Here is a 15,815-nt window from a genome sequence, read left to right as displayed (position 1 = left end):
AATAAGGATATAAGTCTTCAATATAAAAATTACATTTCTGATTCATAACCCATCAGCCATGATCATGGCTACAATTTTCCCGAGTAATCGCAGCAATAAAATACTTCTGACTCGACCTACCATGTAGTGTAATAGTTGCATGTTACGTAAGAACTATTATATTTCTGGTATATACATGTCTTGTAAGTAAATAAAATCTGCCATAAATGAAATAACATTATTTTGAGGGAAGAAATTATACATTTTCTCACCGCAGATGGGGAGAGAAGAACAAAATAGAAAAAAAAAAGGAAAGCATTCTGCATATCAATTACACTCAAAACTACTTGTCTTCTAACAAAACACCAGTCTTTCAAGATGCTCACCGTGCATTTAAACTGATTCTTTTTAGTCATTAAGCTCATATGTCATGGTACTATATTTGTTAGCTTAAAAATACATGCTTTTGCTTTTCTATAAAATATATACATAGAGATATTGCATAAACAATGCCAGGAAGGCTCCTTGTTTCGTAACATATTTGAAATAACAATGGAAATGCAAATTTAGAGTATAAAAATCAGAATAGTTCGATGGAGACCTTGAACTACCACCTCCTGAATGAAACCCTTAGAATGAAAATCAGAATGGAGCCATCAAAACCTCAAACTATCATCTCCCGTAACCTCAATGGTGCATGTGCAACAGGAGTTTCAATCACCCAGAGTTCAGTTGTATTGGTTGCATTTTCATTTGTTCTATGACACTGAAAAAACCTTAACGACCTTTGTTGTGTCACAGACAATAAGGTTTTCAGATTCAGACGGAGTTGTGCAGAGCCAATTGACCTATCCATAGAAGCTCCAAGATTTAAATGTAAATGGAATACTCCAAAAACACTGACAGACTTAAAAAAACAAAAAACAAAAAACACATAAACAACACTGACCTTTTTGTTCAAACTGATGTTTAAATGAAGAGGATTGGTAGTGCTGCTAGTTTGACCTGCATCAAGACATCCGAAACAATCCCATACTTTCACAAACTTATCATTTCCACCTGAAATTATGAATTTCCCCCTCTCCCCAAACATGGAAAATTGCACACAAGAGACAGCTCCAGTATGCCCACCAAATGAGTAATCCAATTGCAATCGCTTTCTTCCATTCTGATGTGAAGTTCCTAAATCACCAGGAATTCTGTGTTTTGACACTGATTGAGTTCCTTTCCTGGATTTTATTGAACTTTTGGACTTAACATCAGTAAGTTCTGATTCAATATTAATCACATCTACAACACCATCACCCCTAGCTACAACACATATTCTACCTAATTTATCTGACATATCGACATCTGGAACTGCTAGTGCATGGACAAAAGCAGGATTAAAACATTGGCCTGCAGTACTACAACCATTCATTTCTGGCAAACCTGCAGTCCGTAAAAGATGGTAAATAAGACCTAGTAAATTATCAGGAGTAAATTAAAAAATTTCCATACTGAAGTTCCATTTGCTTCAGAAAAATAGCGAAATAATTTAAGTATAGCGCTGAAAACTCCATTTGGCTCACGTAAAAATTGAAAGAATCAACTAGCATTTCATTGCATGAAATTATAAATTAATCAGGATAACATGTTTTTGCATACAGTTCACTATTAACATAAACTATATCAGAGGATAGCACTTGCAACCTTTTTCCTTTCCTGCAGAGTGAACCAACTTGCAATCTACTTGTTAGCCAATTACTTATAATTCAAAAGAAAGAAGCTATTTGCTAAGATTACATTCTGTTAGTTTTGCAACACATACTGTATTTATCCTTTTCCAAGAGTTCTACCTGAAGGTGTGGGCTTTACTTGCAAATTGAATTTATTTTTAAATTTACATGGTATGATAGGTCTCCTAATTCAATTTTCAAATGAGTAACTACCGCAGCTTTCTCTCCTTTCCAAACTGCCAGCCCATCACCATCTTCCTATGATCTGAAAAATTCCCATCCTTGCTTTGGCATCTCTAACATAGTGAGACCCTAGAATTCACTTATCTGAAAATCCCCTTTTAAATTTCCCATCCCAGCTTTGACACTTCTAACATAGCAAGACCCTAGACTTCACTTAATTTTATCCAAAAATCCACTCTTTTACCAGTGATCCAAGGTTCTAATGTACTTGATCATATCAATGGATCAAATGTATCTCCTCCGTTAGCAATAATAGGTGATGCAGGAACCTGGAAGCTCAACAAGGCAACATGCTCACTCCCTAGTTCTCCCCTGGAGTCAAGCAACAATCTTCTCGCACACACTATGAAGGCTCCTCAAACCAAATAAAACCTTATAAATATTTTTGTACATATGTGGCATCTCCTTGGTGCCTTTGTGTTAATATACACTTTATACCTTTTATTTTTTAAAAAAAGGTCAAATAAAACCTTGACTGGCCACCAAGCATTGCAAGAGACTGAACTCTTTCATGATTAATCGCATACCTGGCTACTCCACTGTAAGTCTGAATTTTACCACACCATGAAGAATGACCTCCATTGAATCCAATCTGCAAAAACCCAAAACACTCTTGACCTCCTCATCTCCATCACTCACTATTTGTCAGAAGAGGATCTTGTGTTACAAAATTCTTTGAAGCCTTTCTATTGATTATAAGAAAGTAGTCATTAATTTAAGCTCCCACAAACCTGTTCCCTCCTCCTGTAACCTCGAAACAGCTTTATATTTTAAAAAAAATCAGACTTGCCAAATGTAGCTCATATTTTCCTTGATAATGCCTTCAAATTGCGTGGATTACCAGAATGAATTGTCAATGATTGGTATGTTATTTTTACCAGCATCTTTTGGAAATAATTTTTTCGTTTAAGTGGTGTGAAGCTCTCATTTTCTTCAGTTCCCAATCCAATCACAGATTAAGGTGATGAACTGTATAGTGGAAATGTATTTGAGGTGCTTCACTAGTGATAGACCAAAGAATTGGGTCGACTGGTGGCCTGCATAACATTACTAAATACTGGCTATCATTCTTCTCTCTGTAAAACTCCCTTTGAGGTTGTCCATCGTTGCCCTCCTCCAAAATTGTTGTATTTTTGTGATGGTCCTTCCCCTCTGGATGTGGTTGACCATGAATTTTGGTACACATGATCAAGTTCTCCATGATTTACAGGAGCTCATACAAGAACCACAGGATGTCATGAGGCTCATTATGATTCTGTATACTGGGATATCCCCTTTAATCCAGGTTATTTTGGTTCTCCTATGCTTGCTGCCCTACCACTGAACCTGCTTGGGCACAAGGCACTCCAACAGATCATTTCATATTATACGGGCCTTTTCCTGTGGTTAGCAGGCTCAGTGGCTTATCGTCTGGAACTTCTGGCCCACTCCAAATTGCACTCTGTTTTCTTTGTTTTGTGTCTCAAGGAATTTCATGAAGAGCATCCCCTCTGCTTGCTTCACAAGTAATCGATCAAGGAGTACTAATTACTACTCCTCAAGCTGTGCTGGATTTTTGCACTCAGGGAGGCAAATGCAAAGCTATTATTCATTGGGAAAGCTTGTCTTCGGCTGAGGCATCATAGGAACTAGTTGATTATCTGCTGGTTCGCTATACTAGTTTTGCACTCTAGGACAAGCACCATTTCAGGAAGGAGAGTACTGTTATGAGTCCTCAAAAGGGTGAACCAGAGACTATAGTAGCACAGTGTACCGAGTCTTTTACCAAGTTTATAAGAGATTCTCTCATGGGAAATTTAGTAAGATTTTTTTATTTTCTTTAGATGGATTAGGAAGACTTGATGGTTGAAAAAAATATTTTATTTTTATAAGTTTTTGGGTAGTTCCTTGTATAGGAAATAACCTGTTAGTCAGTTGTTGTAGTAGATTGTGGCAGTTATATGTCCAAATACTTCCAGGCAGTTGTTAGTCTTAAGGGGGTAGTCTCTATCCTTAAGGAGGCACTTATGTACATATGGGTTCTATTCTATGTTAAAGGATATGCAGAATATCAATTTTAAGTTTCTTCCGCACTGAACTTAAGAAAAGTTTTGGTTTCTCTCTTAATAAACCTTATTTAAGATATCATCATAGGCCTGTAAGGACTGATAGATTAAACTGGAAATTGTGAAAAAAAAAAGCTCTTTTACAGTTAAATCCCTCTATAGATACCTGAATGACAGAACTGAATCCGCCACTTTGCCTTTATCAAAGATAGGTGGCTGCATTTTTTTGGTACTATTGTACTTGGCCACAATCTTGACTCTTTTGAGGATTTAGGTTCTGTTGTAAACATTCTCACTGAAATGTAAATCCTGTTACTTGTATATGGTTTACACCCCCTTGGCGTCCATTTCAATAGCATTTCTCTCTTTTATCTCAAAAAATTATAGGTCTGTAAGTAAGAAAAAACTAGAGAAAATCTGGTTCAACCTCGTTTTATTTTACTCTTCAAGGACCCATAACTAGATTTAGGGCACAGGGATAGAACCCAATAAAAGGAGAGAAAATAAAAGAAAATGAAAGGATGGAAGGGGAAAAAGAAAAACAGAAGAATGGGGTTAAGGCAAAGGAAAGATGTTTTCTTCATTTAAATGACTAACAAAATTGAGAAGGAAAAAAAAAGATACAGAAAAAATTGTGATAGTATTTTTGTTTGGTTCAGATGTATAAGGAAAAAGTAATTAAAAAAAAAAAAAAAATTATGAAAATGTCTGTTGTAACCTTATTAATGTAAGCTAGACCATCAAGGATGAATTAGGAGATGATATTAAAATTTGTTAATTGTTTTCCTTCTCTTCTTTTCTCTGGATTTAGCCAATAAAAAAATAAATTGTTAAAGGAAAAGTGAGGGACGCTCACCATCCCTTAATTTAATTACTTTTTTTTCTTAAAAAAAAGTTTGGGCCACTTCTAGATATGTGCTTGTCATTCTTTCAGAGAGACCATGTTGATATTCTATGTATTTCTCAAATCCTATCGGATGTCACTTAAACGATAATTTTCTTTTATCTACACAAATAGAAGGAAAATGAATATCCTTACTTTTCATTTTCTTGATCCTCTCTCTTCTCAATCCAAGCAAAGGGTTACTGTTAGTAAGAACGCTAATGAGAACCAGTTTGTGGAGAGAGATTTCAAGACAGAAGAAAAGATTATATAATTGGAGAAAAAAGTTAATGTTTCAATTAAAAGGAGAGAACCTTCAAACTAATTTTTAAGCTAAAAGGAGCTAGCATGAAATCATATAAAGAAAAGTTAAAAATAAAAAATTAACTCACTTCAACAGATCAGGTTCTATAAAATACATAAATTGTCATTAGGATTTAATAGGGGGAAACTACCTTATTAATGTGCTATATTCCTAAAAAACTTAGATCACTAAGCTAATGTTTGAATTATAATCTCTGAACTCGCTCATTTCTACTCTTGTACTGGTACCTAATTGCTATTTCAGCCAAATATAACACTCCAAAAACAAGCCAAACTCTAATGATTTTGTCAAACCATAAGACTAGTACGCTACATTTGGTTCAAATGTGAGCTCTTTGGAAAGGAACATAAATATAATATAAATGAAATAAGAAGTTAAATGGGAATAATGTTTTGATTTCATGTTCAATTCAAATTAGGTAGATTTGTAATCAGTATCTTCACAAGTAAAAATAGAAATTCATCATTAAAGAAAATTGATTCAATCATTACCAAATACGAAAATTTTATATTCTACATATCAAGTAATTAATATCTATGAGTAAAGTGTAATGAGAATAAGGTTGAACCAAATGGTCTATAAAAGTTAGATGGAAACTAAGAAGCATTTTGTTTATGTTATATGCATAAATGTCACTCATAATGTAAAACTTTGATTTCCATGGGCATCACAATGTGAAAACACGATATGATAAAATGCAAACTCACAATTCTAAGAGTTCAGTAATAATAAGATATAGCTTTTGTCTGCAATTCCCACTCCCAAACTACTCAAACCAAATTAGAGTCAGGGGAAACACATGATCATGGAACTTAGACAAACAAAAAATGCTTACCAAAGTCCAAAATTTTGCAAGGGTGACCTTTGGAAAAGTCCCACATAATCAATTTTGAATCAAAGCCTCCAGTAATAACTGCCAAAGCACACAACATAAATAACATTCAGAAAAAGAAATTTCACAAAACACAATTCACATAATAGAGTGAAACAAGCTAGATGTAATTCTGACAGAATTGTTGCATGTCTTCATTTAACAAGTCCATTCGAATACACAATCAAAATTCCCTATAGTTTCAGCTGGATAGAAGAAACTTTATGGTAGCAATTGGAACTTTTAGATGTAAATAAAATTTCATGTCTCTCTATTGTGTCCAAACATTAGGAAAAATATATTAGATAATAACTTAAAAGTACCTTCCCATGGTCTCCAAGGGATGAACTGAACACTGCTACAGATCTAGAATGTACAGTAAAGGTCACCAAGAATGATAGCATCTCTAGCTTGCAATGACGAGGTGAAAGAACAGGGAAAAATCTTAAATGAGGTAACCAGTAAAAAAAAATAAAAGGGAGGCTGACTCACAGTTTGTTCTAGTAACAGGCTTTCTGAAATCAGAGAATTAGGGATGCCAGAAAAAATGTCATATTAGTTAGCATACAAATTTTTTTTTTCTTTAAGAGAGAAAAAGATAATTATAACAAGCCGTCACAGGAGTACCACACAAGTATAAAGAGCTCTTACTCAGAGTGAAGAGATAAAATAGATTTGCAACATTCATCTCATCCAGAATTAGATGATCCTTGAACAAAATAAGCAGGGTCCTAAGTCAATACAAGTACAATGCTTACCAGTAACCCAACAACTCCTTGGACCCAAACTGCCAGTAGTCAAAAGCTCAAACTCAAGTTATTGGTAGTGTATGATTTAAGTTTTTATTTGAAAGTCAATGATCATATACCTTTTCAATGTGGAGATATTGAGCACTGTATAAGAATTCATCTTACACACTACTAATAACTTGAGTTTAAATTTTTGACTGCTGATAGTTTGGGTCCAAAAAGTTGTGGGGTTGGAGTGTCAGGGGGGGTGGAGGTGAGGAATGGCAGAAAAAAATGTCATAATAGTTAGCATACAATTGGCAAAATTTTCTTTTTTCTTTTAAGAGAGCAAAAAGTAATTATAACAAGCCACCAGAGGAGTGCCACACACATACAGAAGAGCTCTACTAAGAGTGAAGAGATCAAACAGATCTGCAAAACTCACTTCATCCAGAACAGGATGACCCTTAAACAAAATAAGCAGGCAGGATCCTAAGCCAATTATCCCTAGTGGACGAGGAATGAAGAGGTGTAACGCCTTGTGTCCAAGTACCACTAATCTAACAACTTTTTTTTGGATCTAAACCACCAGCCTTCAAAAGCTCAGAGTCAAGTTACTGGCAGTCTGTGATTCAATTTATGGAAGTCAACTTTTAGCATTTGAGCCACCAAACGATATTTTCTTTGCTTCTGGAATCACCCAACAAAAACCTGCAATAGATTCAATACTCTTTGCTAATTTCACGTGAATAGAGAAAAGGAACATACAGTAGATCCAAAAGATTGGAGAATGCACTTTAATTAGAGTGAGGCTTCCACTCTCAGAGAGATAGATCCATTTTTACTCACACAACCACTTCCATTTCTAGAAAAAGGGGATCCCAAGTGGCCTTCTCCTTTACTTCGATGCCAAGAGAGAGGCCAAGGTACTCTAGGGAAAAAAAATTTCTACAACCTAATAAGAGAGTGCGTTTTAAATCAAGGATGATGATTTGGGTCTTGTTAGTACCGATCCTCATACAAAGCCCCTCAAACAGGCCGGTCTCTCTCGCTCTTAGAATTACAAAGTCAAAAGTTTCCATGACTAAGATAAAAAATAACAAGCTCCCTCTGCCTTAGACTCTTGGAAGGCTTGAAAACATCCGATGGCCCACCATTATTAAGGACAGAAAATTAATGAAAAGAGACACTATGGTCTACTAACACCATACGTCATCGAATCCCATCCACTTAAGCAGATAGAGGAAGGACCACGAAAGATGGTCATAAGCTTTCTCAATATCAAGTTTGCATAGAACACCTTGCTCGCCATTCCTAAAGATAGAGATGACCATTTCATTAGTGACCAAGAGACGTTAAGAATCTGTCTTCCTTCCTGCAGCCCCAACAAAAGCCTATTGTGCCTCACCCACCACAAGACCCACAATGTTGCTGAACCTTTTTAGCAAGCACTCTTGTGTAAGCTTGTAGATACACCACCACAAAGCTGGTTAGCCTAAAATATTTGAGATTAGTTGCCCCCTCAATCCTGGGGATCGAAACAATTTCTTTTTCCTTTTGCAAGAGATTGAAGAATGCATGGATCGTGATGAAGGTAAATGAGAAATAAATTCCTAAATATGGATTTGTGGATACACTTGCATGGCCAGCTCTTAGTGTCTTGTAGATGCAGTGCTGGTGAATGTCAATGATCTGTCATAAACATCATTAGATGTTAGATACTTAAAGAAACAGTTTTCAAGAGGTTAGATATTTAAAGAAAGAGTTCTAGTTGCAACAAATATTGGATACCCAAAAAAAAAACTGCGACTACAGATGACAATTCCTAATCAACAGAAGGAACATGTCATTGTTGCTGTCAGATAACGTGCTACATCATTTCTCAACTTCTATCTTCTTGCTCATTCACATTGTATTTCAAATGGCTTACAAAATTATTTGCAAAAAAAAAAAAAGGAATTCATACAAAATGAATATGACGCAGAATAAGATCCAACCTGGAGCAGGCTCAGCATTAAGAGAAATCCATGTAATTATTATTCTGATTCTTATTCTTATTATTTTAGTTTATTTAGTTCATTTAGATAGATTTAAAGTATTGTTAGAAATTAGAAACTTCTAATTTCCTATTTTATTAGTTTATCATTTTCTTTTCTTTTTCTTGAAATAAAAAGAGTGAATAGTATATTGTTATATGCACTAAGGAAGTACCGCTCATGTACAAAAATTTACAAATCAATCAAAATCAACAAAAGTTCGCCATATCTTCATAGAACAAAGAGGATGACCCCGTAACAAAAGACTAAGGGTCTAGAACTATCTATTCTTAAAGATATCAAAACTATCAGCATTCTCAACCCCATCAAGAGCCCTCTTATTCCTCTCCTTTCATACCACCCAAAATATAGTTAACGGGACAATCTCCAGTTGTTTCCTACTACCACTAATGCCCCTCCAAGCCCAAAATATAGTTTATAATTTTCCTTATTGATTTTAATTTGTGAATAAAAAGGCTTCAAGAATAGATTATACATGAGAATTAAGAATTGTTTTTAGGACTTCTATTGTATATTATCTCTCTTTATTTTTGTAGAAATCCGACTTTTTATAGAAGTTCAATTCCTATCCAAACTAGTATCTTTAGGGAAATCTCCCTATAAAGAAGAAATTTTTTTAAAATAACTATAAAGAAGAATCATAGTCGACTTTCATAATTAGGAGACCTTTTCCTCTTATGGGATTAATTTGTATTTAGTTCCTACTAAAACTCTCCATAACTTTCTCCTATATCTATAAGATGTTATAAATTAAATATTAATTCAATTTTCATAGTATCAAAACAAGATCCCTAAACCTAAAAAAAAAATTTGTCTTTCTCTTGTTGATGACCAAATACAAGATGACCACAACAAAAAACCAGTGACCTCTAAGCCACATCTCGTTCTGATGGAATTATTTTTCGCAAACCATTCAAATCAAAAACTACTCAAATTCCTATCACCAGCTACAAGTAAAATGGAAGCAACTACATTTAACGGTCTCATCGGAGAAGTCATCACCGAGCGCCAAAGATCCAAAATTCTAAACTTGAAAGGCTGAAAATAATCTGATCATGTCGTAGTTGATTAATCCATGATAAATGATATCAGTGAAATTTTGTTTTTTGTACAAGACGACACATGAAATTTGGGAAGCGGTCAAGGAGTTCTAGGAGTTCTACTCGAATAAAGAAAACACATCAAAAACTTTTTCCGCTTAATCTAGCTTCCACGATCTGTGACAAGAAGATCGATACGTAATCCAGTATTAAGGTATGTTTGGATGTCTTCCTATTAGTTATTTTCCTTTTTAAATGAAAACCTATAGTTTCTAACCAACAACTTATCTTAAGCTTGGGTTGATAATGTTCTAGTGAAATTAGTTCACGTGTCTACCTAATACTTTTCTCTATCTTTAATTCTTCATGCCTTCTCAATATTCTTTTTTTCTCTCTCTAAGTCTTCATTTTTATTCTTTTTTCCCTCTATCTATATATTATACTATTCTCTTTACCATACTTTCCTCTATTTCTCTATATTGTACTATTGGTTCTCATCAGATAGCCTAATTTTTACTTCCAAGAAAAATAAAGGTAAAAAGAGAAACATATAACAGCATGGAATGTAAACCAGTGAAAAAAACATACAATACCTTAACATCACCTGTATCATCTGCAGAAGCAAGAAAAGATGACCTTGAATTACAAGCAATCTGCATATACAGAATTAGACATCATTTGAGATTTTTTTCTGATAAAAGAAGAAATATTATTAAGAGAGAAAGTGAAAAAGAGTACAAATAAGGAGAATGAGACATCCTCCACAAGATAGTAATGAAACAGTGAAGCAAACATTTTTTAAGATAAAGAGAATGTGTATTAGAAACAGTAAAGCAAAACAAAAGTACTAGCTCCTCAACATAAAAACTTCCCAATTTCGATGCATGTCAATGATGCTAAGAACAATGTCCATGGGCCTTAATGCAGAAAGTAGCCAAAGGAGTAGTTGTTTCCCACAGCTCTTGGAAAGGGGTGATCTTGTCACTAAGATCCTACAATTCTTTGCAAGCCAAAGGCTGTGGACAGGGTCTTTAAGACTTTTGGGGCAAGATATTTTTGCCAAAGTTCTCATTACCTCTTCTTCGCATGGGCATAATAGGAACAATCAACAAAAATGTGATGGAGTATGCTAAGTTTGCTGGTTTTGTTGGTGTAACATAGGAAAGGAATGAAGTCTTTAAGATGGGTTTCAATCTCCCCAGTTATGGAACAATTTTTAGCTCCATCACTTTGGACTAAGGCTCACTGTATCTTCTGAGGTCCCCCATTAAATATTAGGCATTGACCATCTGTCTTGTATGGCTTGCTATTGTTCTCTCTCTCACTAGAGGAACATTAATAATGTGCCAAAATGTTAGAGAAGCAAAAATTCCAAAACAAATAAATCTTTACGCTTAAACAATTTAAGATTTTTCATTTTATAAAACAATGTTTACCTGATTAATCTCATCTTTGTTATAGTTATAACTTCCCAGTGGCTTCCAAGAAGCACCATCCAGCTACAAAAGAAAAGCAACCTATAAGTAATTGCACTAAATATAAAGATACACATAAACACAAGTTCATCTAAAAACATTAATGTACATATGCACATGCGTATACATGTAAACAACACACCAAACTAAAGTTGTAAGAGAAAAAAAGTCCCAATTCTAGGGTTACATTAAATATTACACTAAAGCACATAACTGGGAGGAAAAGAAAAAAGCAGCTTTGCAAGACAAAAAAGATGGATAGAATGTGGAAGGCAGTGGGATATAGATTTAGAAAAGGTTGAAAAATATTATTCATGCATGTTTATTTCATAAAAAGACATGCTGAAAAATTGCAAAATAATCCAAAATAAGAATGTGATAGAGAAGGGATTACCTTATGCAAATCGAAACACTTTATTTCCTTTTCTGATGAAACATAAATAATATCTTCATTTCCTGCATCATGCAACACTCAGTCGCAGAAATGCATCAACTTCTTACTTATCTTTTCAAAATCTAATAAATTTTTAAAGACATACATAAATATCATATTCAGAGAGTATATGTTTCCCATATCATTTGAAACTCAAAAACAATATATAAAAATATTTTTTAGTCCCAAAAATACATTTATTAGCATACATTCACTTCAAGTACAAAGGTCAGCTATCTAAGATGCAACTGTAACAAGCATTACCAATGCATTTCACCCATGGTGCACACTTATTACCAATGTGTTTCACTTGCAGTGCACAAAAAGATCAATTTGTGTGGGTAGCTCATAAACTGTAGGTCTTAAACCAATGTTGACTTGGATGTTTACATTAGCAACTTTTCACATATTTCTAGTGATAAGCAACTTTTCACATATTTCTAATGATAAGCAACTGCTCACATTTTTCTAGTGATAAGCAACTTTTCACATTCAATAATGCTAAAAGTGGAAGACAACGTCAACTCTATTCTTTTGCATTTCCTTTGTTAAGAAAAGTAAAAATCTATTTGAAGTCGTGCAATCAAGGAAAGTTATCCAGTGACTAAATCTAGAGATATTATTCACACAGAACATGCAGATTGAAGTAAAAAGAGAGAGATAAAGATCACAATGAGTTTAACATCATTTTTGTGCCTGCTCTGCCAAGCCCTTTATGAAATTTTTCACTATAGAAGAACAGTCTCTTACAACTAGGGCTACTCCTTTATATAGAGGAAAGAAAAACTCAAAATTACAAGAAGATCCCCATGATAAAAATTAACCCACGCTCAAAGATAATGTATCCCAATGCTAGGACCTCTTGAGAACGGTACTCTCTCAGAATTTGAGGCACAACTCAGCACCAGACAAGCAAAACATTAACTCCATTCAACAACTTCTATCTACCAAGCTTCACATGCTTTTTTGGGGCAATGATTCTAAAATCCAGCAAACAATAATATTTTGAAGCCTTTATTTCACACAATGTGAGACAACTTTCTAAATTTTAGTTGAACACTTCTCAAGTTTATTAGTGCTAGGATTTAAGTAATAAAATTTAGCCCTCTCCTGACGGAAGAGTAAGTTTCTATTAAAAGACTTGTAAATTTTTCTCAAGATGGTCCTAGAGCTGCAAGTCCTGCATTTTGGATTCCAAAAAACTTCACCCTTATTGACCAAGCTTATCAAGTCCATCCCATGAAGGAGTGTATCTCTCAGTCTTGTTGACCTTCACTTGAATTCCTACCCTCCTGGTCTATGAAGGCACATGCAGACTCCTTGAATGTGATGAGAGACGACAGAATCTAAATGAAAATTTGGGCCTCTTTGCTAGAGATTTGCACTTTGGAAAACTTTTACCACCCAACTTTACTGAACAATTAAAATTGCTTATTCTTCTTCTGTGCAATCAAGGTTCACTAGGTACCAGTATCATACCGAGTAATATACCTAAAAATAACAATGGAGATATTGATATCATTTAGCACAATATTTCACCTGACTTGAAAGACAACGATGAAATAGGATCATTGCTAACATCCATGATAAATTGCACATCTTTGCATCGCATATCAAACCAGCAAATGCAACCATCCTATTTTCATCAAAACAAAGCCAAAAGAAAAAAAAGCATAAGACAATTCAGTAAACAATTATTTAGTTAGATAAAGAGAAATCATAAACTCGAGTAACTTTGCAACTTCAATTACGCATGAGTCACAGAAAACTCGGCCCATAAATTCCAAGCTCTCTCATAGGCCAAGTTTCCTTTCTCGTTCTTTCTTTTATTTCCAACCAATCAAAGAGATACAAGATGGATAGAGGAATACCTCGCCGGAGGTGGCAACAAGGCCAGGGCGGTCACGCGAGGCAATACAGCACGTGGCTGTAGCTTTGTGACCTCTTAATTTTCGTGGCTCTGCCATTGGAACCGCTGCTTTATTCTCTTCAATGGTGGCTTCTCTCTTCTTCCTCTGCCTCTACATGTTGATTGCTGAGCGAAGGTGGGTTTGGTCGAATGGGCATGCTTAAGTTTGATAGGTGGGCTTAACCAATATGTCTCAGCTCCATCTAGGAATGACAATGAGTCGGATTACCAAACTCAAACCCGACCTGGTTATGAGGAACAAAAATTTTGGGGTTATTTAACGAAAAAGGTATTTTACTCAGACCATCCAGGTTTCAGTTTAAACTCATCCCGTGCCCCCATCAGGTATTGTATCAATACGATGCGGCTGAGAAAGGATTGAATGAGAGATTAAGGAAAGTGAGGGCCTTGAGGAGAGAAGATCTAAGTGGGTGAGCGAACAGATCAACGGGAAATAGCTGATGAAGAATAAAGTTTCAAGGAGACGTAAATATAAATCATGTATTGGATTTCTTTAATTTGTTATGGGCTACCCAATTTTTAGGCCCTCCTCCTAAATAAATGGCTTGGCCTTTTAATTCATTCATAAAATAGATATATTTAATTTTACAAAATATAATATAAATATATTTACATTGTCGAGTCGGATTCCGCCATATAGGTAAAATTTGATTCAATCCAATTTGGTTTAGTTCGAACTCGTTTAAAACCCACAGCAGTTTTCAACTAACCGGATGGTTTGGGACAGTCACGAATTTTTTTTTGTCATTCTCAGTTTCATCTTATTTTAAGTTTAATTCAAAAAAAAAAAAGCGATTGTCATTAATAAAAACGTAGTTTAATCAACTATAGAATGAAAAGTTGTTATCGTGAATACGACTTGTTACATTAAAAGTTTAGTCATATCGTTATATCGAGGAAACAAACAAGTTGTTAATTTGGATTAAAAAAAAAAAATCACATTATATAAATTATCAAAGAGAACCAAACATGGTCGATAGTTCTTCCTGTTTTCAACTAGCAAGAAACTTAGTGAAGATAGAATAAAACATGATGTGTAACATGTATATATATATATATATATCACAGCTAGGAAGAAATCAAGATCTAATTAGATGCATAAAGAACAGGGAGAAAACCTTTGCTTGTGTTTTAGGTTTTACTTTTCAAAATTTTCCCCTTTTATATTTGCCATTTCAATTGTATCCAATTTACTTATTTGAGTTTTTGTTTTTTAAATAATCAATGCATTAACTTTAATTTAATTTCTTTACTAATAAAATAATATTCATATAAAATACATTCAATCACCCTTCACATGATCAATTTGGAGAACTCGCTATTAATTTTATATTTATTAATTATTTTTGTGTAATGATCATTTTGCCTCTAACTTTTATTTCAAGCGAATTTATTGTATATATTTTTATCCTTTTTCTTCAATACATAATAATAATGCATGATAGACATGAGATTCTTATGAACAGTTTAAAAACGGTAGATATGAAATTAAACAAGAAACACAATTATCAAAACTCATCTATCACTACTCACTAATTATTTGAGATGAAGTCTCAGTAGGTCATTGCAACACTTTTGAGACTGTACATACAATACAATACAAAAAGATATTTTACGATGAAGGAGCAAAGATGTTTCATACAAACTATTTTGAAGAAAAATTGTCTTACTTGAAGGCAATTTCAAATAAATCTTACCCATTCTCCTAAAAAATAGAAGTGTAGATAAAAAGTATCAGAATCAAGAAAAATAAATGAAATTCTACTGAGATAACTAAAAAAATAATACTTTAATAAGTGGTTTATCAAACTAGGCAATAAAAAATCCTACAATAACAAGAGATTGAGAAAAAGAAAAAAGTTGGATTGATATTTCAGATAAATTTCTCATTCAATTAACTAACTTAATTGTAGATATTATTAATGAAACATATCATCAATTCTAAAAACACACAGGAGATATGAAATATTTATAAAAAATAACTATTTTAACTTCATTAAATAATGCACTTAATGTCATAAATAACTTTTTTACATAATATTTTTAAATTAATATATAAATATAAAAACACTGATGATGTATCTAAAA

The 15,815-nt window shown here is 33.9% G+C and overlaps 1 protein-coding gene and 1 non-coding gene across 2 annotated transcripts; both read right to left on the bottom strand.

Moving 5' to 3' along the window:
* Positions 1 to 367: 367 nt before the first annotated feature.
* Positions 368 to 14,171, bottom strand: LOC110821923 (Transducin/WD40 repeat-like superfamily protein). Its single transcript, XM_088208253.1, has 10 exons — positions 13,669 to 14,171; positions 13,337 to 13,433; positions 11,759 to 11,820; positions 11,326 to 11,388; positions 10,483 to 10,542; positions 8,428 to 8,484; positions 6,388 to 6,430; positions 6,029 to 6,106; positions 929 to 1,410; positions 368 to 827 (listed from the first exon to the last, which is right to left on the bottom strand). Exons 1-10 carry the CDS (start codon positions 13,762 to 13,764, stop codon positions 738 to 740), a joined length of 1,128 nt encoding a protein of 375 aa, XP_088064379.1. The 5' UTR covers positions 13,765 to 14,171; the 3' UTR covers positions 368 to 737.
* LOC148252900 (U6 spliceosomal RNA) lies at positions 4,876 to 4,981 on the bottom strand. The gene has a single exon (XR_015813758.1). It is a non-coding gene; the product is annotated as a U6 spliceosomal RNA (small nuclear RNA).
* Positions 14,172 to 15,815: the final 1,644 nt, after the last annotated feature.

The sequence above is a fragment of the Carica papaya genome, chromosome 7, assembly GCF_054855325.1.
Source record: "Carica papaya isolate Zhongbai chromosome 7, ASM5485532v1, whole genome shotgun sequence".
NCBI classification, from domain to species: domain Eukaryota; kingdom Viridiplantae; phylum Streptophyta; class Magnoliopsida; order Brassicales; family Caricaceae; genus Carica; species Carica papaya.
This window is presented reverse-complemented; position numbering and strand designations above follow the sequence as displayed.

What these genes read in the sequence shown, in the direction of transcription:
- LOC110821923 (XM_088208253.1), bottom strand. Translation starts at nt 13,764, where the DNA reads ATGGCAGAGCCACGAAAATTAAGAGGTCACAAAGCTACAGCCACGTGC. An exon ending in ATCGTTGTCTTTCAAGTCAG is followed by an intron (nt 11,821 to 13,336) that starts GTGAAATATTGT and finishes TGCATGATGCAG; the next exon opens with GAAATGAAGATATTATTTAT. An exon ending in ACATCAGTTTGAACAAAAAG is followed by an intron (nt 828 to 928) that starts GTCAGTGTTGTT and finishes TTCTATGGATAG; the next exon opens with GTCAATTGGCTCTGCACAAC.